Here is a 27,649-nt window from a genome sequence, read left to right on the forward strand (position 1 = left end):
CTCTCCGGGTTGTCAGGCATGTCCAGCTGTGAGACTCCTTTTCACACTTTTCCCATCCCCCGTCCAGCACACAGAGTTGGGGACTTGCTGTAGTTGAATTCAGAGTCACATCCACTGGGTGGGGAGTGAGAATCTGAGCATTAGAGGCAGACCATAGCCCAGGAAACCCTGGAACCATTTGTCATGATTCCCCAGCTTTTTCCTGGCTGCGACATTCCCTGATTTCCTCTGTCTCTGCCCCAGGGGAAGCAGAACTAGGGTGTGGAGGAAAGACAGGTAACTCCTACCCATAAGGAATGGAGGTAGAGGTGCAAGAAGAAAAGCCTCTCCAGCACATACAGCCTGTGCAGCCAAGGAAGAATAAAAAGGGGAAACCTTTTGGGAACAGTGTGTGTATGGGGGTAGTGGTTCTCCATGGGGCTACTCAGGGAAAAGCAGACTGGGCACTCACCACTTCAATATGAAGTGGGGGAAGATGTGATCCTGCCAGCCACATCAGGTGGGGCAGACGATACCAGGCATTGCTGCTTACCCAGACAGCAAAAGTTCTGGGAATAGGCAATGAGGCAGAGAATAGAATTCTCACTCTCACATGAGGGGGTGATGCTGGACAGAGATCCCCAAAGCTCCTGTTGTGACATACTGCCCTCAAGGTGCTAGAGACAGTGCTGGTCACCAAAGTACTGCTCACTTAACCCATAGTTAACATAACCTCCTGTCCTTTGATCGCTCTTGATTCTGCTTGTGATCACCCTTCCCCTGTGTGATAATGAGGGGGAAGGGCTGACCTAGGAGAGAAGGTCTGAAAAGCCAGACACTAAGGGGTTCTCTACACAGCAGTAAAACACTGCGGCTGTCCTGTGTCAGCTGACTTGGGCTCATGGGGTGTGGATTGCAGGGCTATAAAACTGCAGTGCAGACATTTGGACTTGGGCTGGAGCCTGCACTTTGGAACCCCGTGCGGGGGGTCCCAGGCCCTGGGCTCCAGCCCAAGCCCAGCCATCTACACTGCAATTATAAGGCACCCAACCCACGCCCTGTAAGCCCGAGTCAGCTGATGTGGGCCAGCCCTGGGTGTTTTATTGCAGTGTAGACATACCCATAGAGATCAGAGGGAGCTAGCAAATGGAAGTTTGAGAAAGAACTAAAATCACCGTAGCTCAGAAAGGGCACATCACCAGTGCCAACACTGCTCCTGGCTCTTCCACCTGCCCCTGTGTTCAGACACAGACCCTGACCATGAGTGCCTCTACCCTGGTGCTGGTGTGGATTTGCAGACACTGGCCTGCATTTCCTGATCGTAGAAAGCCAGGTGGGGGAGACCATCAAATGTAAGAGGTGCCTACTGGCAGAATCTCTCAGGAAGCAGGTGGGAGAGTTGCAGGGGGAGGTTGATGAGGATGAGGAACATCCATGCATACAAGCAATTCAGTGAAAATATTCACATGGAGACCTCCAAGGAAGAAATCCAGCTGGAGAGGACTGCAGTCATACCACCAGGGAAAGAGGAAACAGCTCCTTCACAGGAACGAAGCTGGCTGCTGGTTACTTCTGGCCAAAGGTGGGTGAAAATGGTCATGAAATCACAGGATTCATGAGTCTAAGGAATGATAGGAGGGAAAACAGCAGAATAAAGACAATGGATTTCAAAAAGGCAGACTTTAGCAAACTCACAGAACTGGAAGGTAAGATCCTGGGGTCTAAGGGAAAAAAAGAGAACAGGAGAGCTGGCTGTTTTTTTTATTAGAAACCTTATTAAGGGCATAAGAGCAAACTATTCCAATACATAAGAAAGCTAGGATATCTTCTTGGATTAACCAGGAGCTCTTCTACAACCTGAAATTCAAAAAGAGTCATTAAAATAATGAAAGCTAGGTCAAATTGCAAAGGATTAATATAAACATAAGCATACAGGGGCAAAATGGGAAAGGTCAAGGCTTTGCCTACACTAGCATTTTTGTAGGTAAAACTTTTACCAGTTGGGTGTGTGCAAAAACACCCCTCTGACTGACATAAGTTTCACCAACAAAAGTGCCAATGTGGACAGCATTATGTCAGCAGAAGAATCTTTTCATCAATTGAGAGATTCCTTTACAAAGGTGGGTTTGGAAAAAAGCATGTTTAAATTGTCTTCTTGATGACAAAACTTTCCTTGAAGGCAATGCATGTGCACTCGGGCAAGAAAAAGTACAAGCTGTCATATGCCCCAGTAGCTGAAGACAGTTCCTGACAGGGTTTGAAGGCTGATCTGGATCATATTGACTGAGTTGGATAGAGACATAAATCTGTGAATTGGGAGTAAGGCTCTTGTTGCTGCTATTGAGTCAAGATGAGCTTCCATGAATTCCAGCTTTTGTAGAGGGGTTTACGTGGCCTTATGAATGTTCACTTGCAGGTCTAACTTGAGGAAGAGCCTCATAAATTGCCTGTGGAGTCACCTCCACAAAGTGTCCTTTCAGAAGCCACTACTACCAACGTGATCTTTGAAAAGACCCTATGGCAGATGAAAGACCTGTGCTGAAAATGGCTCTGGCAATGGTAAAACATAGGGTTCATTTGTGAGATGGGTGGATCGCAGTGTGGAAATATGCATCCTGAAGGGCAAGGGCCTTGGTCCAGTGATGGGATTATCACTGCAAGTGCCACTATTCTGAATTTCTGTGCTTTCACAAAGGTATGGAGTAATCTTTAATTTAGGATGGGTCTCCAACCACAGCTCTTTTTTGGAACCAGGAAATACCTGGAATAAAACCCCATCCCTCTGTGTTGCATGGAACTGGTTCTATAGCTTCTCAGAGGAGAACAGAGTATTTCCTATCATACCAGATTCTCATGGGAGTGGCCCCTGAAGAGGAATGGAGAAGGAGGGTTGGTGGGCAGAAAAGAAGTGAAGTGGGTTGGTACCCTGTGGAAATAATCTTCAAACACACTTGTATGTAGTGATGGGCTCCCAAGCCCACTGGAAGTGATAAAGATGGTTTCTGAAGGGAGGAAGGCAGGTGAAACATAGCAGCTGGTAAGAAAGTGAGCAGATGACGAGCTTGACAATCTCATCATAATTGATGTTTCAAGGTAGAAAGTTGTGAGGGTGAGGGATGGGAGGTGGGCGGTTTTGGAAACTCTGACTTTTGCGTTGAGGTTCATATGGCCTCTGTGAGCTCAAGAAACAGGAGGGATGGGATCTCTGCACTTGTTTGGGACCTACTAAACTTTCTCTTCTGTGTGGCTCCCCAGAGATTGTAGAGTGGCCCTGGACTCTTTTAATGCAGGCAGACATTAGTCTGTGTTGCAAGTGAACAATTTAGTGCTATCAAAATGAAGGTCTTCTACAGTATACTGGGCATCCTTTGGAAATCCTAAGAGTGGAAGCCAGGAGGCCATCCTCATAACTACTGCCATAGAAATTGAAAGAGCACCAGTATCGGCTGTGTCAAGAGGCCTGCAGAGATGTTCTGGAGATGAGGTGGCCTTCTGCAATAATTGCCTGGAAGTGCTCTCTGTATTCTCTCAATAGATGTTCAATCAACAAGTTCAGCTTCATACAATATGTGTGGTTGTACTTCACCATTAACACTTGTTAGTTGGTGATTCTAAACTGTAAAGTAGCCAAAGAACTTTCAACTTTTAACTTCCTTATTTTCATAGATGTAACATAGTGCTGTCTTCCATATTCGTTAACTTGATCACCAAGGAGCTAGCAGAGGGATGAGAAAATAAAAATTCTGACTTCTAAGAGGGAACATAATATTTTTGTGGGAGGAATTGAGGCTGGAGTATGCCAGATGACTTTTGCAAAGTCCAGGAATGCCTCATTGATTAGCAGGGCAATGCAAGTGGAGGAGGCTATGTGGAGAGTTCCGAGCAGCTTATGATGTGGGTTTTTTTAATCTCCTCTGGGGGATTTGTAAAGAATCTATGGTTCTCTTGATAAGATCCTGAAACTGCTTAAAATCATCAGACAGGGATGATAGAGGTGGTATGATCACTTCATCCAGGGTTGAAGAAGAAATATTCATAGTTGGAGAGACCCCCTTATCAGCCATAGTCTCCTGTTCCTACATATGGTAAGGCCCACTCAGGCAGCTCAGCACCGGCACAGACACCCCCCGTGTGGGGGGCGTGCTGGGCAGGGGGGCAGGGAGGGAGGCTCACCCGCAGCCTCAGGGGAGCAGGCGGGTGGTGCGGGTGGCGGGAGCGCCGCAGACGCCGGCTGAGGACACAGGGCGGCCGTGCAGCAGGTGTAGTGTAGGATACTGCTCTGCGTAGCAAGGTGCTACTTATGGTGTACTGAGCATGCTCAGTTCATCTGCTGAAGCCACTGCCCTTCCCCCTGCCCTTAAACCCATAGGATTCTGCTGACTGCTTTTGACAGGGTTTAAAAAGTGGCAAAGGGGGCGAATCGGAGCAGGGGGGTGTCCAGGGTCTGAGCAGGGGGCGGAAATTGACTGGCCAGGGGGGTCAAACAGCTGGAGGCAGCATTAGCAGAGGGGCTAAAGAGCAAAATCAGGGATGGGGGAGGGGCAGGAGATAAGCTCGGGGTGAGGCGCTGGCAGAGGGCAAAACCCAGCACAGGCAGGGGCACAGGGGTTCTCAGTTACCCAGTGGGACTGAGACACCCATGTTTGCAAAAATGGTGGGGGGCAAAGGGGCTTTTTTTATTTCCCCTCTGACAGACAGCACCTCTCAGCATCGGCTTCCCAGGGTGGGGTTCTTAAAGGTACAGGCAGCCCACTGCCTCGTCACTGCAGCTCCTCTTTGATCTAACCTACTGAGGCTGTGTCTACACTACAAAGTTCAAAGCGCTGCCGCGGGTGCCAGTGCTCCTGGTCATCCACCTTGACAAGGGGATTAGCGCCGAGCACTGGGGGCCGAGTCTGTCCACACTAGCGCTTTAAAGCGCTCAAACTTGCTGCGCTCGGGCGGGGGGAGGATTTTTCACAACCCTGAGGCAGCAAGTTAGAGCGCTATAACTTGCCAGTGCAGATAATCCCTGAGACTTAATTCAGTGAAATATTTTACATATACCCCTCTCAGAAACAAAGAATCCCTTATTACTGTATCTGATTTTGCATAGATTCTCTGAGCAGTTTCCCAAGTTGTCTTATCTGCTGCTGGGATTCCCTGAATTCCCTGGATTTTTAATTCTTATTTTTTCTTCTAATTTTTAAAGCAGATGTTTATTCTGTTGGATCATCTGACTTCCACTCTGACTGAATTTCTGGCCTATTGTCAAAACTTTGTTTTGAGTCAATCCACCAATGGTGTAAATATTGGTGGTCAGACCAATAGTCCGCCTAATCTAGAATCCTGTCTTGTGACAGTGGCCAATACCAGGTGCTTCTAAGGGAATGATCAGACCAGGCAATGACTCAGTGAACCATCCCATTGTCCACTCCCAGCATCTGGCAGTCAAAGGACGGTTTAGGGACATGCAGAGCATGGGCCTGCATCCCTGATTATCTTGGTTAATAGCCAATGTACTTATCCTGAGGGACTGATTGAATTCTTTGTTCAACCCATTCATAGTTTTTCCTTTCAAAATATAATGAACACACATCTACAACCCCAAGATACCTTTACAACAACAAGAATTCTAAAATCATGAGTTATACACCCTCAAGTCAAGACATTTTAATAAATAAATGATATTTTTGGTGCCTCTTTGTTCCTGAGCATGTACGGTGGAGTAAGGTCAGTTCCAATGCCTTGAGACTAAACACCTTAGTCTACCCTCATACTGATCCTGTTACCTCTCCCAAACATTTCATATAGCTAAGGCCATATCTACACTTTAAGTGTGGGTTAACTCAAGTTATTTCAGCATAGAGTCACTACGGTTACTATGTCACTTGTGTGCATGCCTCCTGGACTCCCTGCCTCAGCAGTCAGGGTACTCACCAGAAGTACTTGTATAGATTCAGAGCGAGGTGCACCATGAATAGATATCTCACTGTCCGTCCACTGTATTTTGGGAAGATTTGGTTTGGCAGTGTATGCTGGGTATCAAATAGGTCAGACAGGGGTGGTTGTGGCCATGGGATCAAACTTCTTATAATGCGTTTTTAACCATCCACTAATTTTATATGTATCACATACATAAATGTATACATAATGTTTACACCTTTTTTTCTAAACCCACTAACCTGCCTTGCCTTCCTTACTGTCTGCCATCTCACACAGAATCCTGGAGCTTGCATGGGTCTGCACTATTGTCATGAGCGTTTGCACCCAAAGGTGCATGGTCCTTTAGTATTTGCAGATCAGCAAACATACAAGTGGGGTGTGACATTATACTCTATATCTGGGATCGGCAACATACATGTGGAGTGTGACATTATACTCTACATCAGGGATCAGCACATCCCTCGCCCCACGCTGCTTCCCGCAGCCCCTGTTGGCCTGCAGCGGCGAACCGTGGCCAGAGGGAGCCGCGATCGGCCGAACCTGTGGACGTGGCAGATAAACAAACTGGTCCAGCGCGCCAGGGGGCTTACCCTGGCGAGCTGCGTGCTAAAGGTTGCTGATCCCTGCTCTACAGTCTTTATGAAAATATTCTTATGATATGGATATGACATAGCTAATATATGCTTTATGCAAGATGGCTGACGTGGGATATCATTGCAAAACTTAAGACCTATTGACTGTGTTTATCGAGCCTGTATGCATGTAATGTTTGTATCTGAGGCTAGAAATATTACACATACATTGCTCTACTCGTGGTTCTTGCCACAAAAGCTCTTCTAATCCAATGGCACTGTAGTGAGGTTTCAGAGTAGCAGCCGTGTTAGTCTGTATTCGCAAAAAGAAAAGGAGTACTTGTGGCACCTTAGAGACTAACAAATTTATTAGAGCATAAGCTTTCGTGAGCTACAGCATCCAATGAAGTGAGCTGTAGCTCACGAAAGCTTATGCTCTAATAAATTTGTTAGTCTCTAAGGTGCCAGAAGTACTCCTTTTGTAGCGAGGTTGAGACTCACCAGCGCAGCGCCTCCTGCTGGTCATCTAGGGAATTAGTTCTCCAGTGTACAGAGCGCCATCTGATGTAGCTGATGCAATGTTACAGCTAGCACATCCCTATAGTTTGCAGTGTCATACACGTATGTGTGTGAAAATGCTACCTGCAGGACTGTGCTTCCCGCAGGCTGGAGAGGTCCAACTTTGCTAAAAAAAGAGCCATCGGATGCAGCTGATTCTTATAGGCAGCGGTCTCACATACCAGCAGTGTGAAAAACTGCTGTCTGTTGGAATTAGCTTCATCCCAGTGCAGTTTTACGGGTAGCACATTCCGATAGTTTGCAGCAGTGAGAGGTCCTACTTTGCTAAAAATGGTATTTCAAGCAGTCTCACATGTAAAACCAACCAGATAGCTTTAATTAACAGTGTAACAAGACTACAAGTGGTAGATGTGGTATATCTTGCCTTTAGTAAGGCTTTTGATACTGTCTCCCATGACCTTCTCATAAACAAACTATGGAAATGAAACCTAGATGGACATAACGATAAATAAGATGGGCATAACAAATGGGGTTCTCCAGGGATCAGTTCTGGATATGTTTCTATTCAAAATCTTAATGATTGAGATAATGGCATAGAGAGTACACTTATAAAGTTTGTGAAAATTTAAGGTCTAGAAAACATGACCTATGAGAGAAGATTGAAATATGATAACAGTTTTCAAGCATGCACAAATAAAGTAGCATCTTTTTACAAAAGCTGTTTCTTACAATCTACATGTATCAGTAACTGCTACAGATAGAAAAGGAGTCCTTGTGGCACCTTAGAGACTAACAAATTTATTTGAGCATAAGCTTTCGTGAGCTACAGCTCACTTCATTGGATGCATACAGTGAAGTGAGCTGTAGCTCACGAAAGCTTATGCTCAAATAAATTTGTTAGTCTATAGCTTTCCATTCACCTTCTAATTTCTGAGCCAAGTCTGGCGATTTCATGGCAAGTCTTGTGTTATTTGCTGTTTTCCTTAAAACCCCAGCTCCCAGGGTCCTGTGATGACAAAAGAATCTCACCCCTCATTTAAAAAAATATAAGATGTCTGTTCCTCACAATGGTTTAAAAATGTGATCCCTAAAGCCTTAGAAACCAGAAGAATTTCGTATTCTATAAGTGAGAATTGGAATTTCCATTTCATGGGAAATTCTGCAATTTCAAAGTTTATTTTCACTCCAAATCGGAATGATTTTTTTTAAAATTGAAATTTCTTGCAAAACAACATTAAAAAAATCGTTGAGTTCAATCAAATTGTTTCATCTGATAAAATCCAAATATTTTCTTCTGATTTGCACTTTAAAAAATTTAAAATGAAAACTTCACAATGAAAAATTGAAACGTTTCACTCCACTCAAGCTGACAAACTTTCAGTCAGGAAAATTCCAAATGCAGCATTTTGAAATTGTTAAAACAGGATGTTTGGCTGCAATGGAAATGCAAGTGATGAGCTCACGATCAGTCTGTGCTGGGGGCAGGGGAAGGCATATGCAAGTCAAATGACAGGGGATGGACTAGTTCAGTCAGAGGAATCCATCCCTCAAGCTTGGACCTATTAATGACCAGTGGGGTCTTCTTGTCCTTGGTGTAGAAGAAGGGGAAGATTTCCTCCATGAAGGAGGCGGTGAAGGTGTAGAGATGGGCCGAGGTGTTGGCATTGTAAAAGGCCACCTGCCCCTCCCTGAGATCCAGGCAAATCCTAACCCTGCGAAGCCTCCTGCAGTACACATGGACCAGAGAGGTATTGAGAGCCCAGTATTTGCCCATTCGCATCTCCATGGTCCAGAAGCGATGCTCAGGTGTGAGTCTGAGAGGTCCCTTCTGCTTCACGGACCCCTTGGCCACCCCCACAGCCCAGCAGCCAGTGCCGCCCACCTCCACTTCCCAGTAAAAGCTCCCAGATGAGAACCCTTCATAGGCTAGGACGCAGGGATCGGTGGCAAATCTCTCATAGTAGTCGGGCACTTTATGTCGCTTGTCACCCAGATGCATACTCCTTCGGTCCCTGGACACGACAAGCTCAGGGTAGGCTGTTTTAAGATCCAGAGTCACCTCCACTGCAGAGAGAGAGACAAAGAGAATGGGAGATAGATTAGATTAGACAAAGTGAGTATTTGCATCTGGGTGGGGGAAAGAGAAGAGATCAGACCACTGCAAGGAGAGAAAAATTACTTAGAAAAAATAACATAAGATGTCCCTAACTACTACTTCCCATCAGATGTATATCACACCCTAAGTTTTTCAGAGTTTTCTGAGATGGAGAACTAGCTGGCTCAGGGGGTGAGGGGAATGGGACATGGGCCCGTTCCCTTCTAGTGGCTGCTAGCTCTTATCAGGCTGCAGGGAGAGGGGACTGCCTGGCTCAGAGGGGTGGGGACATGGAGAGTTTGCTCTTCAGGGGTTGCTAGCTCTGATCTGGCTCCAGGGTGGGGGAACTGGCTGACTTAGGGTTTAAGGGATATAGGGCCTTTTCTCCCTGAGGTGTCAATTCCACCTGGGAATTGTGACTGGGATGGCAGTGACTTGAAGACATTCCCACTGATAGGTCTAGCTGCATGGTTGAGATGAGCGGGTGGATAAGAACATAAGAAAGGGCACACTGGGTCAGACCAAAAGTCCATCTAGACCAGTATCCCCTGGTCCTTGTGGTCCTTCTCCACACCGTCATAAGAACGTAAGAACGGCCAGATGGGGTCAGACCAAAGGTCCATCTAGCCCAGTATCCGTCTGCCGACAGTGGCCAGTGCCATGTGCCCCAGAGGGAATGAACAGACAGGTTATCATCAAGTGATCCATCCCCTGTCACCCATTCCCAGCTTCTGGAAAACAGAGGCTAGGGACACCATCCCTGCCCATCCTGGCTAATAGCCATTGATGGACCTGTCCTCCATGAATCTATCTAGCTCCCTGTTGAACCCCGTTATAGTATTGGCCTTCACAACACCCTCTGGCAAGGAGATCCAGAGGTTGACAGTGCGTTGCGTGAAAAAATGTGACTTTTTGGCTCTCTATCGTATCCCTCCTTGATGTGACTCTGGGACTAGCCACAGTGGCGAGAGGAAAAGGAGTGGGATTCACTCCTGCTTCACGTCTGCAACCCTTCGTCTGTATCCTCTGGGCACCATGCAGCAAGGGCACCCACCAGTCACATGGCTCCGGTGACTGCGAGTGGGGCTTCAAGGGCGTCTCAGTGCCAGACCTGCAATCCACCAAGAGAGGCATAGTGAGAGATCTCTGAGCCACAGGACACTGGGAACGTGGCCCCTGCTAACTTCTCCTTGGGGCTGTAGGGTTAAGCGTGCTAAGCCCCTGGGCTCCCATTGCTTCCCTGGGAGACATTTGCTTATGCACCTGGTATGGCTTCATTAAGTGTATCCAAGCCCCTCCCACCCCCCACCCCTACCCCCACCCCCGTTGGCCCAACAGTGGGGCATTTCCCCTCCAGTGGTTGCTAGCTCTGATCTGGACCCAGGGTGGGGGCATTGGCTGACTTGGGGCTTAATGGGATACAGGGCCTTTTCCCTCTGAGGTGTAGATTCCTATGTGGCCGGGCTGACAGTGACTTGAAGCCATTCCCATTTAATGGCATGTGTGAGATAAGCGGGTAGATTCATAGATTCATAGATATTAAGGTCAGAAGGGACCATTATGATCATCTAGTCTGACCTCCTGCACAACGGGTCAGACTAATGGTCCATGTATCCAGTCTTCTGACAGTGACCAATGCCAGGTGCTTCAGAGGGAATGAGCAGAACAGGGCAATTATCGAGTGATCCATCCCGTCATCCAGTCCCAGTTTCTGGCAGTCAGAGGCATAGGGACACCCAGAGCATGGGGTTGCATCCATGACCCTCTTGGCTAATAGCCATTGATGGACCCATTCTCCATCAACTTATCTAGTTCTTTTTTGAACCCCATCATACTTTTGGCCTCATAACATCCCCTGGCAATGGGTTCCACTGGCCAATTTATTCCAGTCCTGCAGGACCTAGCCCTGCATGTTGTCAAGCCTGGGCCTAGCCACGGCGGTGGGAGGAAGAGGGGTGGGATTCACTCCTGCTTCACCTCTATAATACTTCATCTGTATCCGCTGGGCACTGTTTAGCAGGGGCAGCCGGCAGTCACATGGCTCTGGTGACTGCGAACAGGGCTTCAAGGGCTTCTCGCCGCCAGACCTGCAACCTACCACGAGAGGCGTAGTTAGAGATTTCTGAGCTGCAGGACAGCAGGACCGTGGCCCCAGCTAACGCCTCCTTGGGGCTGTAGGGTTAAACATGCCAAACTACTGGGCTCCCATTGCTTCCCTTGGAACAATCATCATGAATGCTGCTAGCTTACAAAGTTAGGTCAATGTTAGCTGCCTTACCTCAACCCATTTGTGCATGTGTCTACACTTCAATTTGTCCCCCACTGGTGTAATCACCCATTAAGCCAACACAGTAACACCAGCTCCCTGAATGGTGTTGAGCTGTGGTCAATGTATGTAGGCCAATGCAGTAGAAATGTAGACACTGTGTTACCTATGTTGGCCCTAACAGTCCTCCTGCACCCATCCCACAATGCCTGATACTCACCACTCTGGTCACAATGGTGCACTCCACTGCCCTGGAGTCACACAGACCAGAAGCCCTCCCTTGCCTTTAAAGCCACATTCATTTTTGCAATGCCTTGTCTTGATTGTCCAGCATTGTGGGCACACCTAGCTGCTCTCCATTGTTGTATGCAACTGCCCAGCTGACTGGTGGCAGATTTAGAGATAGTGGGGACCTGTGCTCATCTTCATTTTTGGCCCCCCCTCAGGATGCAGCCCATAAAAAGAACATTCTCTCTTATCCCTGCCCCCCCCACTCCATTTTTCATTCTTTTTTTCTTCATCCTCTTCCTGGGGCTCAGGGATGGGAATGGGGGGTCTAGGTGGGAGTTAGAGACTTGGGGTTTGGGAGGGAGCTCAGGGTGGGGGTGCAAGGTCTGGGTGAGAGTTAGGCTGCAGGAGTGGGTTGGGATTGGGGGTGTAGGGTCCGGGTGAGAGTTAAGGTGTGGGAGGGGGCTCAGGGTTGGGGATGCAGGGTCTGGGTGTGAGTTAAGGTGTGGGAGGAGGCTCCGGGTTGGGGGTGTGGGGTCTGGGTGGGAGTGAGGGTGCAGGAGTGGATTGGGGTGGGGGTCTGGAGTCTGGGTGAGAGTTAAGGTGCGGGAGGGGGCTCAGGGTTGGGGGTGCAGGGCCTGGGAGGGAGTTAGGGTTCAGGAGTGGGCTCAGGGCTGGGGCAGGGGGTTGGGGTGTAGAGCGCTTACCTGGGGTAGCTCCGTTTGGTGCAAGGGGTGCAGGCAAGGATGTGGTGGTGCTCCCATTTGGTGCTCAGGGTGGGGGTGGGGATGTAGGGAGGTGCAGGAGTCAGGACAGGAGGTGTGGGCTGCGTGTGTGTGTTGGGGGCCCAGGAGTCAGGGAGGGCAGGGGGCTAGAGTGTGTGTGTGTAGGGGGGAGCTCAGGGCTGGGGCAGTCCTGGTTGCAGCCGCTGAGTTCCCTTTCCTGGCTGGCTGCTGGATGCCTCCCTGCCCCGCCGATGCTCCCGTTCGCTGCCAAAGGGAGCTGTGGCAGGAGCAGCACGAGAGAGCGGAGACCCCCTGGCCTGCCCCTTCCTTCCCCTGGCCTTTTCCAGGGGCCACCGGCAGCAGGGCACGCCAGGGAGTGCACCTGCACTGCCCAGCATGCAGAGGAGCTGCAGCAGGCCCGTGTGAATGCCAGGGAGCTGCAGCAGGCCCGTGTGAATGCCAAGGAGCTGCAGCAGGCCCGTGTGAATGCCAGGGAGCTGCAGCAGGCCCGTGTGAATGCCAGGGAGCTGCAGCAGTCCCACGTGAATGCCAGGGAACTGCAGCAGTCCCACGTGAATGCCAGGGAGCTGCAGCAGGCCCGTGTGAATGCCAGGGAGCTGCAGCAGTCCCACGTGAATGCCAGGGAACTGCAGCAGGCCCGTGTGAATGCCAGGAAGCTGCAGCAGGCCCGTGTGAATGCCAAGGAGCTGCAGCAGGCCCGTGTGAATGCCAGGGAGCTGCAGCAGTCCCACGTGAATGCCAGGGAGCTGCAGCAGGCCCGTGTGAATGCCAAGGAGCTCCAGCAGGCCCATGTGAATGCTAGGGAGCTGCAGTAGGCATGCTAGGATGCCAACATTCAATGCATTTCCTAGCCACAGACGTGATGCTTTCACGAAGAGCCGCATGCCATACTTGGTGGAGACCCAACTACCAGTACCCCTCACACCACCACGGGACCTCCAAGGAGCCCAAGTCACAGACTTCTGCCATGAACAAAGAGGAGGAGGAAGAGGTGGACAAGAAAGAGGAGGAGGCATATGGAGGACAGGCGATGGGGAGGACCATTTATGCAGTGAGGCAGGACCAGTTTGAGACCACCACAGTCCAGTCAGTCCCCAAGTCAAGCATGGCTAAACGGTGGGTATAGTGGTGGCACCCCAAATTAGAAGGCTGCAGCTAATTTTCATTAATTGACTCATACAAGAAGTGGTAATGGTACCACAAAGAGAGCTAGAGTTTCTGTCTGCTTTTCATTTTCATGCGGTAGAGTTAGGCGGGGGGGAAGTGAGGCGGAGCAGTTTGTTTGTGCACTCAGGGATGTCCCTTGAATCCTCCTGAGAAATCTCAATGACACGTCCATGGAGACACTCTGCAATCCTCTCCCAAAGGTTTCTAGGGATGGCAGCCTAATTTCTGCCTCTGTGGTAGGACACTTTCCCATGATGGGGGGAGGGAGAGCTCAGTGGTTTGAGCATTGGCCTGCTAAACCCAGGGTTGTGAGCTCAATCCTTGAGGGGCCACTTAGGGATTTGGTCCTGCTTTGAGCAGGGGGTGGGACTAGATGACCTCCTGAGGTCTCTTCCAACCCTGATATTCTATGACAGTGGCGATAACTTTGGCAGGCACCATAGCCATAAACTGGCTAGCAGCATATTGGCCTGGATGACTTTGGGACACCACCAGAAGCAGCAGCTGTTCTCCCTGTGTCTTTGTTACCCTCAGGAGTGAGAGATCAGCTTAAACCACCAGCACCGACTGCTGAAAAAGGTGCCAGTGTTCAATGCCATTGCCCTAGGCTCATAGTTTCATGCAACTGAGCAATTTCCTCATCATGGCCCTAAGATCATACTCACCATGGTTGAGGCTGTGAGTGCGCTGTGCATAAGCACACTGAAGCAGAAGTGTCAATAAGCATGACTTGGTTAATACTTAAAGGGAGCAAGGGAAGGGGGCAGTTCTGAATCTTCAGTTTCACTTGCCATTTCTACTATATTGGCAAACCTGTGTGTATTTTATCTGCAGCTGCAGCTGTTGCAGCCTTGAGGGGTTCCCCCTCCACACGAGTGGAACAACTGACCCAGAAAAGGAGGAGGAAAAGGAGAATGTGGGAGGACATGTTCTGTGAGATCCTGGTAGCCAGTGCTGCTCCAGACCTTGAAGAGCGGTCATAGAGGCTGAACACTGCAGACTGTACGGAGAAGGAAAGTGTGGACAGGAGAAAGGCACTGGAAAAGGAGAAGGAGATGCACCAGGACATAATGGAGCTTCTTCATTGGCAAATGCAGATGCTGCAGACTCTTGTGGGCATCCAGGTACAACAGTCCCAAGCTCAACTCCCATTGCAGTCAGTGGAGAACTGCAGGATAGCACCTCCCTACATGCCCCCCATAGCATTCCTCATGGCCAGCATGCCTGCCCTTACCACTCCACACTGGGGGAAAACATGGACACCTAAAGCTGCACATACACTGATCTTTGAGAGCCCCAGATGATGTAACTACAATGTGTAGCTACAATGCAGATCAATGTTTCTTCCTCTGGTTCTTCATTAAGATTCCCTAATTTTAAGTTAAAATGTATTTACTGTTCTTTAGATTGGGTGTTGGGAGCTATTTTTGTATGTGAATAAAACTCTCTTGTTTTGAAAGTGATAACTGATTTACCACACATGATGTAGAATGCCTGCTGGCAGGGATAGTGATGCTCCTGTGCACTCACAACCCAGTGGATCAGCGCCAAACCCTGCAGTCATCCTAAATGTACAGCAAGCGCCACAACATTAATAGCTGCACTGGCAGTGATATGTGCACAGAGGTGCAGCAAGCACCACACAGACCCACAAACTGCAGCGCCAGGTTGAGCCCAGTCCACCACAGCACATTACCATGGTTCACTCTCACAGCGCTCTTTTAAAGCCTCCCTTAGCTATACAGAGCCTCGCTGAGCTCATCTGATAGCCATTGTATCTGGCTGTTCAAATTCAACAGACAACCCCTCCTTCTCCACCTCTGCAGCAACATTTCCCCCTTTGCCTCACAGTTATTATGCAGGACACAACAGGAAGCTATAAGCATTGGGATATTTCACACTGAGATCCAATCCGGTGAGTAAACACCGCCAGCGCCCTTTCAATCTACCAAAGCACATTCAACTGACATTCTGCATCTGCTGTGCAGGTGGTTGAATCTCTCCGTGGTGCTGGCAGTGTGGCCGGTGTATGGCTTCATGAGCCAGAGGAGCAGGGCATAGGCTGGATCCCCCAGGATCACTGCTGGCATTTCAACATAGAATCATAGAATCATAGAATCATAGAATATCAGGGTTGGAAGGGACCCCAGAAGGTCATCTAGTCCAACCCCCTGCTCAAAGCAGGACCAAGTCCCAGTTAAATCATCCCAGCTAGGGCTTTGTCAAGCCTGACCTTAAAAACCTCTAAGGAAGGAGATTCTACCACCTCCCTAGGTAACGCATTCCAGTGTTTCACCACCCTCTTAGTGAAAAAGTTTTTCCTAATATCCAATCTAAACCTCCCCCATTGCAACTTGAGACCATTACTCCTCGTTCTGTCATCTGCTACCATTGAGAACAGTCTAGAGCCATCCTCTTTGAAACCCCCTTTCAGGTAGTTGAAAGCAGCTATCAAATCCCCCCTCATTCTTCTCTTCTGCAGACTAAACAATCCCAGCTCCCTCAGCCTCTCCTCATAAGTCATGTGCTCTAGACCCCTAATCATTTTTGTTGCCCTACGTTGTACTCTTTCCAATTTATCCACATCCTTCCTGTAGTGTGGGGCCCAAAACTGGACACAGTACTCCAGATGAGGCCTCACCAGTGTCGAATAGAGGGGAACGATCACGTCCCTCGATCTGCTCGCTATGCCCCTACTTATACAACCCAAAATGCCATTGGCCTTCTTGGCAACAAGGGCACACTGCTGACTCATATCCAGCTTCTCGTCCACTGTCACCCCTAGGTCCTTTTCCGCAGAACTGCTGCCGAGCCATTCGGTCCCTAGTCTGTAGCGGTGCATTGGATTCTTCCATCCTAAGTGCAGGACCCTGCATTTATCCTTATTGAACCTCATTAGATTTCTTTTGGCCCAATCCTCCAATTTGTCTAGGTCCTTCTGTATCCTACATCACCAATGGTAATTTGTTGCTCAGGAAAAAAGGTCCCTGCTTGTAGCTTTTTGAACAGTCCTGTGTTCTTAACTATGTGAAAATCATGCATCTTCCCTGACCAGCCAACACTGATATAGGTGAAGAGTCCCCGCTGATTCATCAGTGCTTGCATAACCATGGAAAAATAGCCGTTTCTGTACTCTGTGACAAGGTACTCTGAGGGTAAAATAGGGATGTGCGTGCTGTTTGTTGCTCTGCCACACTTCAGGAACCCTGTAACTGCAGATTCATCCACTGTGCCCTGCACATTGCTGAGAGTCACAGTCCTGCATAGCAGGAGATGATTAATGGCCTGGCACACTTGCATGACAATGGACACCACAATGGATTTTCACACTCCAGAATGACTTCCCATTGACTGGCAGTAATCCATCTTTGAAAGTTTCCACTATATAATTGCCACTCACTTCACCGCTGTCAATGCAGCTCTGCTTTTAGTGTCCCTGCGCTAGAGGAATGGGGTGAGCTCGGCAAACAGATCCACAAATGTGGCCTTGTGCATCTGAAAGTTCCGCAGCCATTTCTCATCATCCCAACCTTGCATTACAATGCAATCTCACCAGTCGGTGAGCTTTAAGTGGCACTCCATCATCTTCAGCTACTCCATGAATTCCACTAACAACCTTGAGTTATTTCTTGCTATGTCCCACAGCAATCTGACCTCCAGGAAATAGTCATGTTTGTCATGGTTCTTCCTGCACCTCTACAAAGAACAATGGATCATGTGTCCTGTGCTTGCAACTTTCATGCCAATAGTGCAGAGATGTGCAGGCTCCATGCTTCTATGAGAGATGGCAGACAGCGACAAATCCCTTGCTTGTTTCTTGGGAAATTGAAAATAGGTGCAAAAATTATGGGAGAGAGATGATATTATGGGATGGAGAACATCACAGTAGGGGAAGTTGACCCCTTGCTCCCAATCATCCCTGTGAGATTTGTTTCTGCCTCACCATGCATTGCCAAAGCTACCCAAAAGACAGTGCTCTGGATGGTAGCGTGTGGCACACTGGGATACCTACCCATGTTGCACTGCACTGTGCATTGACACAAATGCCGCTGGTGAGTACATGCACTGCCAACCAAGGATCGTAATATGTATGTGCACAAGCGATGTACTAACTGTGGCAGTTGTATACCAGCGTAACTCATATTGGCAAAACTTTGTAGTGGAGACATGCCTCAGCATTTCAGTCCTCGGGGGTCACCCGGAGAACTCCTCTCCTGCATAGGTGCTCTCCAGGTACATACAGATTTGCAGTTATCCATCCCCACCCCTTAGCCCCAGATACCCAGACACATCAGCACGCACACAAGGCCAGGTGCCCAGCTGGTGTAAATCAGGGTCACTGCATTGGAATCAATGGGGCCTGTCATGAACACACAGCTAAGGGTAGCATAAAATCCCTCCTTTACCTGTAAAGGGTTAAGAAGCTCAGATAACCTAGCTGGCACCTGACCAAGAGGACTAATAAGGGGAGAAGATACTTTCTAATCTGTGGGGGAAGGTTTTTGTTTTGTGTTCCTTTGTTCTCTCCAGATCAGCGAGGAACCAGGGCAGGGAAAATACATCTTCCTAAGCCATATCTGAACTAAGCATCTAATATTACAGAAATAGTAAGTAATAGGAAGGAAATGTGTTAGATTACCTTTTGTTTTTCAACTTGTGAATTTTCCCTTTGCTAGAGGGAGGTTTATCCTTGTGTTTTTTCTCTCTGTAACTTTGAAACTAAAGCTTGAGGGAGTTCCTCTGTTTTTTTATTCTTTTGTTATTCTGTAAAGTATTTACCATCCTGATTTTACAGAAGTGATTTTTTTACCTTTTCTTTAAATAAAATTCTTCTTTTAAGAACCTAATTGATTTTTTCATTATTCTTAAGATCCAAGGATTTGGGTCTGTGTTCATCTGTACCAATTGGTGAGGATATTATTCTCAAGCCTTCCCCAGGAAAGGGGGTGTAGGGGCTTGAGGGGAATAGGACTCCAAGTGGTCCTTTCCCTGATTCTTTGTCTAAATCACTTGGTGGTGGCAGCATACTGTTCAAGGACAAGGTGGAACTTGTCCCTTGGGAAAGTTTTTAACCTAAGCTGGTAAAAATAAGCTTAGAGGGGTCTTTCATGCGTGTCCCCACATCTATACCCCAGAGTTCAGAGTGGAGAAGGAACCCTGACAGGGCCAGATCCCCGGCTGGTGTCAATCAGGATTCCTCCATTAGAGTCAATGGGGCTGTGCTGATTTGCACCAGCAGAAGATGTGGCTCATAGCTTAGAGAAGCAGCTGTAAAATTAGATGCTATTGCCTCACAGCCTTCCTCTGAGGGCTTTCACTGGGCTCAGACATCCACAAGGGGTAGCTCTTCCAAGCTGTCCTGGCACCTTGGCTGATCCATGAAAATGAGACCAGTTAATGAGCTGAGTCTAGTCCTCAGTCCCAGGGGCAGGTCACTGGATTCTGCAGCTAATGGTGCTGCCCGGAAAGTTCCAAGTAGCAATGGCCTGACAGTGATCCACGTCACTCAATACCATTTGTGAGGGCAAAAGGTCCGGGCACTGCTCAGTCCAAATGGATCCAGCAACACCATCATAGAGTGCTGAGACAGCACCACCTACCTCATCCTGGTATCTGCACAGCTCAGGAGACCCCAAAGGGCACCTGCATCAAGGGCTTTCAGCCAGTCAAGGCTATGTCCACATACTCTTATCTATCTATCTATCTATCTATCTATCTATCTATCTATCTATCTATCTATCTGTAAGGAGGGTCTGAGTGAATGCTTCCCTGACAGCTAGCTGTGAGGGGGAGAGACTTGGGTGTGTTTATGTAAAGACAGTTTGCTCCTACTTTGCTTACATATTTAGCAGATGCAGAGGTGTCAAAGTGATCAACTCTGGCTGGTGTTGGGTACCAATCACCTTAGTACTGAATATAGGGGTAGTGAAATATGGTTACCAATGCTGTAATTATTGTGAGAATACAGAAAAGCAGGACTGTGCTTAACCTGTCCCAAAGGAGAGGGGTCACCCTCAGTTGAAACAGGTAAGCCAAAAGCTTGAATGTCAGAGCCCTGTGAAAGTGTGTGTGTGGTATGCATGCATGGTGTTAATAAGGGGGCCTTTCTAGCCTGCTTCAACCTGTTTCTCTTCACTGTTCAAATAATAGAGCTAAATAGACTTTATTGGGAGCCTCTTTTGTTATTTTAAATTGCTTAATCAGAGCTGAAACCAGTTGTTGTAGGGGTGTGTTTCTGCCCTGCTGGCCCAGAGCTGGAAATCACTGAGAACGGAAATCACTTGTGGCAGGGCTGTGTTTCTGCCCACTGTACACAGAGCTAAAATCACTTGGGGCAGCTGGTGGTAGCAGTGAGTGGGTGGGATTGGCCAGCAGGAGCAGCAAGCAGATGACCTGTAAGGGTGACTGGAGGGAGCTTGGATAGCAAAGCGAGCATGGTGGTGTTTACCCCTACACACACAGTCACGATGAGAGGAGAATTCACACAGATGTACCTATGAGCTCTGGGTCTGCCCTGACTAGGCACAACAAGGGTGGGGTGGGGCACACTGCAAGACTCAAGAACCTGAGGCAAAGTACGCTGCCCAGCATTCTCTCTGCGGAGGGCATCTTGCTCATTCTTTTATGTTTATGAATACCACTTGTGCTGTTTTCTTAAATTACTGCAAGGTTACTTTTATTAAAGAAACTCTACCTCAGACTCTGTGCTTGTGAGAGGGGAAGAATTGCCTCTTAGAGGTGCCCAGTGGGTAGAGTGAAATTTTCCCAGGTTACTGGGTGTGGGCTCAAGTCGGTTTTGGTTATACTGTTGAAAAGGAGCCTCTTAGATATTGAACCTGCCCTTCTTGCTGCCCACTCTAACTGGCAGAAGGGTTTCATATCTATCTATCTATCTATCTATCTATCTATCTATCTATCTATCTATCTATCCACTCCATACACTTCTTTCTTTCTATCTATCTTTCTATCCCTTCCTTCCTTCCTCTGGAGCATGTGGCTAGATAGATACCAAAGTGAAAGGTGCTTTAGAAATACCAAAGATAAAGAGCCAGTCCTCTGGTTTATGAAGGCTGTTAGGGGTTCATGCATTAAAGGATTGTGATGTCTGAGAAGGGGAGAGCCCTTACCTGCTCAAGGTGTTATTTTCATCCTGAACCAGACAAAAGAGAGAGAAAAAAAGAGAGTCAGGTTACATTGTAGGTTTTCTTTTTCACATGTTGAGTAAAATCCTTCCCTTCCATCTGGCTCTGCCTTTCTAATGGCTTCCAATGCTCTGGGGGCAGCCTGGCCGTGAGGAGAGAGAGCCCCTCCCCCCCCCTCCCTGGACCACAGGCTCCCTAGTTCTCTACTGGGGCATTGGGGACAGCCCTGACTGCCAGCAGAGAGCACCCCCTGCTAAGCCCCCTCCCTGCACCACAGTGCCCCACAGCACTTCAATGGGCCATTGGGGCCAGCACTGGCTGCAAAGGCCCCTTGCTGAACCATCCCTGTCCCCAAATTGCATTTAGAATCCAGAGGACGATTCTGAACAGAGGTTGGCTGCCCTAGGGTGAGCTGAGGTCTCCCCTTGTCCCTTAGAACTGGGCTGTGACTCTGTTGCCATCTCACCTCCTGCTCTGGGTCGGGCTCCTCTTCCCTCTCTTCCCCCTCCTCCCTTGTGCCATTTCCCCCCTCCATCTCCTGCAGCTTCTGGAGGATCATCTGCTGCCCATCGGGCAGGAAGTGGAGCAGGTGCTGCAGGGCAGACAGCGGGTGGTCAGAGGCGCCCGCTTGGGGATCGCAGTGCTGCATTGAGGACACAGCTCTAGAGAGGTCCTGGGACAAGGCTGAATAACTACGGTGTTACCAGAGCTGCCCAACCTGCTTAAAACGGGGAGTTCAGGTGCCCAAGGGCTACAGGAGAAGACCCTGAAAAGGGTCTGGGGGGGGGGGATTGATGGACAAGCAACCAATGTGAGCTCCCAGGGCGATGCTGTGGAGCAAAGGGCCAACATGATCCTAGGATGTATCAACAGGGCATAGTGAGAAGAAATAGGGAGGTGATTTTACCTCTGCATCCATATTGCAAAATGACAGGGCTTAGGTCCCACAATGGGACCAGGGATCTGACCCACCCCCAGCAGGGTGCTAGAACCCAGGCCCTGCGTGCTGGCTGACCCGAGTCAGAGTGATTGGTGTGTGGGCAGACGGGGGGCTTGCACTCAGCCCTGGAGCAGGGGCCGGGCTCAGTGTGCAATGTAGACATGTCCCCACAGTGCCACACGCCTAACCCAGACAGAGATTGACCTGTGGGCCTGGGGGTGGGCTGTTCAGCCCAGGGGTGTGCAGGGCTGCTGCCACAAAAGTCATGGAGGTGGGATGATAGGGTCACCTGTCTCTCGCATCTTTCCGTCGCATGGGAGGCTCAGCACAATCTCCAGGTCCCTCTTCAGAGTCTCCAGACGCAGCCTGAAACTCTCCTGGGGGGAGAGAGGTCTAGTTAGTGAACAGGTCGATCCCACTGAGCATTGGAGGCACAGAGAGTCCCTGGGGTATCCAGGGGGAGGGGGGAATTATGCAAAGGACATTAGGAATGGATTAGGGAATAGCATCTTCCCCATCCTGTCCCCTCCCAGTTCCAATCATGCAGCCATAGTGTTAGACATCTCCAGCCCTACTGAACTCACTGCCAGCAGGTTTCCTTTCCTATGCAGCCTAAAAGGACCCTCAGAGGAAGGGAGACCCAGTGCTGGGACTCAGAAGGTCTGGGTTTTGTTCCCAGATCTGGCAGAGATCCCTGGCTGACCCTTGGGTCAGGTTTTCACAAGAGATCAGCTCCCATTTGGTGAAGGCCAGATTTTCAAACGTGCTCAGTGCTCAACTTGCTGAGCTCTGTGGCAACTCTGGCCATTGACAAAAAACCTCTGCAAGGTTCACTTATTCAGCTGTAAAATGGGGATAATTGTTAGTTCAGACTCAGGGCAGAGACTGTCCCTCTCTGGGCAACGCCTGGCACAATGGGCCCTGATCTCAGCTGGGGCAGGGACTGTCTTTCCCTGTGTGTCTGGGCAGCGCCCGGCACAACTGGCCCTGATCTCAGCTGGGGCAGGGACTGTCTTTCCCTGTGTATCTGGACAGCACCTGGCACAATGGGGTGCTGATTTCAGATGAGGCTTTATGTGCTACCAGAACACACATAACAATAACAATAAACTCTCCCTTTGTTAATTTCATCCCATGCCTTCTAGTTTATTTCCACCCTTCAACCCTTCACATCTTAATAACACCTCCCCCTCCTTGGTCTTTGCACCTCTCACATCCTCACCCCATCAGCTGGCACAGATTTTTCCTCATTTACTCTTTCCTTATTACAATCCACTCCCTGCCACACTCTGGATTTCACAGCACTAACATCTCATGCTGCAACCCTTTTATATGCACCTGCACCCCAGGATCCCATCTGTCCTATAGTGAGGAGGCCCCAAAGGGAAAGCTGCAAGTGTAATGCAATTTGGGATAGTCCTGTAGGGTATGTGTACGCTGCAATTAGACACCCACAGCTGGCCCGTGCTAGAAGTCTTGGGGTCATAGGGCTTGGACTAAGGGGTGGTTTAATTACAGGTCAGGCTTCAGCCCCAACTCTGGGACCCCCCCATACACACACACACACATTGCAGGGTCCTAGATCCTGGGCTCCAGCCTGAGCCCAAACATCTACACTGCAATTAAAAGGAGTACTTGTGGCACCTTAGAAACTAACAAATTTATTAGAGCATAAGCTTTCGTGAGCTACAGCTCACTTCATCGGATGCATTACAACAACCCCTTAGCCCAAGTCAGCTGCCAAGGGCCAGCAGTGGGTTTTGATTGCAGTGGATACATACCCTCCGAGCTGGCCTACACAAGAAAATTAGATTGGCCAGGCTACATCTCTCAGGGGTGTGAAAAATCCACACCCCTGAGAGACATAGTTACGTTGACCTAAGTCACCATGTAGACAGAACTAGGACAATGGAACAGTTCTTCTGTTGACCTAGCTACTGCTTCTCGGGGAGGTGAATTACCTATGCAGATGGGAGAATACTTCTCAGCAGCGTCGGCAGAGTCTACATTGACACACTACAGTGGCGAAGTGGCAGTTGTGCAGTTGAAATGTTTCAAGCATAGACAAGCCCTTAGACAGGCCTGAGTGGCAGCAGGATTCTGCATGTTTTCTCTGCAGCCTTGTGTAGACACACGAGCTCTGCTGGTTTAACTTGAAATCTGGTTTTAAACTAGTTGAGTTTAAAACCCGTGTGGACTCTTACTTTGATTTAGCTTAAATCAAAAACTTAAATTGCTAAACCAGAATAAGAGTGTCCACATTGGGCTTGGTTGAGCTAGAAAAATCCCACCTCTGTCTACACTACGGAGCGTATAACAGTCTAGCTCTGTTGGCTTAGCTGTGCTGGCATGCCCCTGTAGTATAGTGGGGTGGGGGTGGGTGCAGGGCTTGGGGTAGAGTGGGGAGTTGAGCACCCCGCTGGACCCAGAGAAATTCAGTGCCTATAAGTGCAAGAGAACCTTGAAAAAGCCAGGAGACTCAGAAAGTTTGGTGTGATTGGCATAGTGAAGAAAGATCTTTGATATTGGTGATTTGGTGTTAGTGCTGAAACAAAATGCAGGATTATTGGGAAGGACCTTTTAAGATAATAGAGTGAATGAAGTTGCATGTGATGTAAGCAAGCCCTATGGCAGGGGAGCCGTGAAGACAGTGCATGTCAATAGAGTAAAACCTTATCATGAAAGGGAGATGGCTGTGAATATGATTTGTTGGGCTGACGAGGGTTTTTTTTACTGCTTAATTGATTTGGTCAGAGAGAGCATGGAAGAGACTCCCCTGGGCATCCTTGAGTTTGGGGAGGGTTTAACTCAGAGGGAGGCAGACTACAGTCTGCAGGCCACATCTGGCCCATCAGTCTGGCCTCCGAGCTCCTGCAAGGGAGAGGGGTCAGGACAGCTTTGCCAGGAGGAGCCAGCCCAACTCCTGGGCACTGCCATGAGTAGGGGCAGCTGGTGATCCAGCCGCCTGGGGAAGCCAGCCCCCAACCCCTCCCCTTCTGTCCCCACTAGGGTTGCCAACCCTCCTGGATGGGCCTGGAGTCTCCTGGAATCGGCATTGAGCTCCCAGTGACTATCGAGAGCAATCCAGGAGATTTCAATAGGATATTTTAAGAAAATGACATGACATCATGCTGGAGAGTGGGGTGGAGGAAATCTCCCAGATCTTCAATCATAGTTGGTAACCCTAGTCCCCCGTCCCTCGCAGCCTCAGCTCCCCCAGCACCTGGGCAGGGCAGTCGGGGGCAGAGAACGGGGGGGGTCAGATGGGGGGTGGGAGTCCAAGGGGAGCAGTCAGGGGGTGGGAAACAGGGAGGGTCAGATAGGGGTCTGGGGACAGGCTACGCGTAGCTGTTTGGGGGGACACAGCCACACCTGGCTGTTTGCGGAGACACGGCATCCCCTAGCCTTCCCTACCCAGCCCTCCATACAATTTCTGTACCCCAACGTGGCCCTCAGGCCAAAAAGTTTGCCCACCTCTGGTTTAAGTCCAACCCAAAAGCAGGAAATGCTGGCCCTTTTAAAGCACCACAAACAGGTATTTTCCAGACAGCCAGATTTAGCTGACAAGACTGTACACTACACTGAAACCTCAGGCCTTGCCCTGCTCCTAGCAGAGCCTACCAGTCTACAGGGGAAATGCAGAGACAAATCTAGGAGCAGGTGGAAAGCGTGCTTGAAATGGGGGTAATCACTGAGTCAAAAAGCCCCATTTTTCTGACAGTCTGCCCTGAGGCAGGCACTCATGGTACCAGGCAGAATGATACCTGCCACCCTGGATCTGACCCATGGGGCCATCTAGCCACAGGTGCTGGAACTATGGTTGTGGGGGTGCTGCCCCCCTCCCAGCCCGGCTTGAAGTGGTTTCCATCATCTACCATGTTTACAGTTTGGTTCAATGGCTCTCAGCACCCCCACTGTACACATTGTTCCAGCCCCTCTGCATCTAACCACCCTGCATCCCACCACCCTGGATTATACCCCTGGGCCTATCTAGCCCAGGATGTTCCCCCCTTCCCTACACACACATACTCCCTGCCATGTGAGATCAGCGCAATGGGTCCCCGGGTATCCCTCCTCCCCGCCACCCTGGATCAGACCCATGAGCCCATCCCGCCTGTTGTCCTGTCTCTGTGAGTGGCCAGTGCAGAGCATTTCAGAGGAAGGAGCAAGAAACATCACAACAGTTTATCCATCTTTCATCCATGCCCTCTGTTAGTCTGTCCAATCCCAACATCTCCCCATAGCCCTCTAGCTTGCCGACCTCGATACAGCTCCATCTAGCTAGCCAGTCTCCATGTACAGCCCTCTGCCCGCCTCCCTCATCTCCGCACAAACCCCTCTGTCTGTGTGGTCACCCACCTCCCCGCCTGTGGTTCTGGACCACTGCCCTCCCGCAGCTAATGCAAGTTCCGCGCTAACCAGCTGTGAAACTCTGCACAGCCTCTCCTTTCCCAGCCCCAACTCCGAAGTTGTGGAAAACTCCCTGAATCTTGTGAAATCAGCCCAACATGGAATGCGAAAGGTAGCAACCCTGTCCCATCCGCCCACTGCCTGGCAGGGTGGGAAGCGCCCAATGGCTGCCCCATTACAAGTGGGGTTGGGGATGGAGTCATGGTGTGGGGCTGCAGGGGGCCCTATGTCAGGGTACCTTGGGTACCAGGATCACCTTAATCCAGCCCTGCCTAGTGGTGCTCCTGCCCCTCAGCCATGCCCAGCTGCAAGGCTATCTAGGCCCTCCAAGTTCCGGTAAGACCCCTCCCAATTGCCTCTGGGTCTCCCCCCCCCACCAAGACTCAGCCTGCCCTGGCGATCTCAGGGCACAGAACCACACCTCCCAGCCTCGGGGGCGTTCCCGGCCTCCCCTACACCCTCCTGCTGCACTGAGCTCTTGCTGTTTTACCTGCTGCCCCATGGGCTCCACCCCACCCAGCGTGCTGGATCTGGAGCGCACGTCCTGAGCCTTGTCCTGGGAGGGGAACCTCTTTGCGATCACCATCACTTTGGCTAGCAGCTTGTTCGGGCGGAAGCTGCGCTGGCGGAAGGACCGGCGGCCCTGGGGGCACTGCTTCAGATCCTCCTCCTCCTCCTCCACCCTGTCCCAGTACCAGAGGATGCAGGCTTGGCAGTAGTTGTGCCTGCAGTCCAGCGTCACTGGCACCTCCATGTACTGGGTGCAGATAGGGCAGGTAACTGCCAGCTGCAGCTCCTGCACCAGGTTGGACTTTGCCTTGGTGGGAGGCTCACAAGGGGCGGCTGCATTGCTGGGATCTCTGCACAGCTTAGTTCAGTTTCCTGGTAGCCAGCTCCCTGCCCCACTGGGGTCCCTTCAGTTCAGCATACTAGTGTGGCTGCTGAGTCTATGCTGACAGGAAGCGGGAGGTCAATGCACTAAGCTAGTGAACAAAACTGCATGACAAAGCCCTGGCTGGGATGATTTAGTTGTGGATTGGTCCTGCTTTGAGCAGGGGGTTAGACTAGAGGACCTCCTGAGGTCCCTTCCAATCCTGATATTCTATGAAAAATGAGTGTGGGGGGGGCATGTTTTGTGGCTTGGCAGCCCTGAGCCAATCCCTTAGCCCCGAGGGCAGCAGCGCTGGCAGGGCAGGAACAGGGCCCTCCTCCCCCGCAAGCCTCCATCTTCCTCCAGTGCCCTGCCAGGGCAGCCCCATACAGGGAAGCCCAGTCTCGGGGGTCCATCTCCCCTCTGCTGAAGGACCCTCTCAATGCCCACGCACCATAGAATCACAGGGCTGGAAGGCACCTCGAGAGGTCATCAAGTCTAGTCCCCTGCATTTATGGCAGGACCAAGCACCATCTAGAACATCCCTGACAAGTGTTTGTCTAACCTGCTCTTAAAAATCTCCAATGATGGAGATTCCACAACCTCCCTAGGCAATTTATTCCAGTGCTTAACCACCCTGATGGTTAGGAATTTTTTCCTAATGTCCAACCTAAGCCTCCCTTGCTGCAATTTAAGACCATTGCTTCTTGTCCTATACTCAGAGGTTAAGAAGAATTATTTTTCTCCCACCTTGTAACCACCTCTGAGGTACTTGAAAACTGTTACCAT

General features: G+C 49.8%; 1 protein-coding gene across 1 annotated transcript; it reads right to left on the reverse strand.

The window, feature by feature from the left end:
- Positions 1 to 7,911: 7,911 nt before the first annotated feature.
- LOC119854501 (E3 ubiquitin-protein ligase TRIM69-like) lies at positions 7,912 to 27,649 on the reverse strand. The gene is made up of 7 exons (XM_043513218.1): positions 27,611 to 27,649; positions 26,480 to 26,857; positions 21,875 to 21,956; positions 21,106 to 21,233; positions 20,625 to 20,647; positions 11,068 to 11,177; positions 7,912 to 9,059 (listed from the first exon to the last, which is right to left on the reverse strand). The coding sequence occupies exons 1-7, from the start codon at positions 27,647 to 27,649 to the stop codon at positions 8,461 to 8,463; spliced, it is 1,359 nt and encodes a 452-aa protein (XP_043369153.1). The 3' UTR covers positions 7,912 to 8,460.

This window comes from Dermochelys coriacea, chromosome 4, assembly GCF_009764565.3.
Source record: "Dermochelys coriacea isolate rDerCor1 chromosome 4, rDerCor1.pri.v4, whole genome shotgun sequence".
In the NCBI taxonomy this organism is placed as follows: Eukaryota; Metazoa; Chordata; order Testudines; family Dermochelyidae; genus Dermochelys; species Dermochelys coriacea.

Bases quoted from the DNA above. Each gene is read 5' to 3' on its own strand.
- LOC119854501 (XM_043513218.1), bottom strand. From the start codon at position 27,649: ATGGTAACAGTTTTCAAGTACCTCAGAGGTGGTTACAAG. The intron at 21,234-21,874 runs AGACAGGTGACC...TGTCTGCCCTGC, and splicing joins ATGCGACGGAAAGATGCGAG to AGCACCTGCTCCACTTCCTG. The intron at 11,178-20,624 runs GTAAGGGCTCTC...GGTAGGTTGCAG, and splicing joins GAAAATAACACCTTGAGCAG to GTCTGGCGGCGAGAAGCCCT.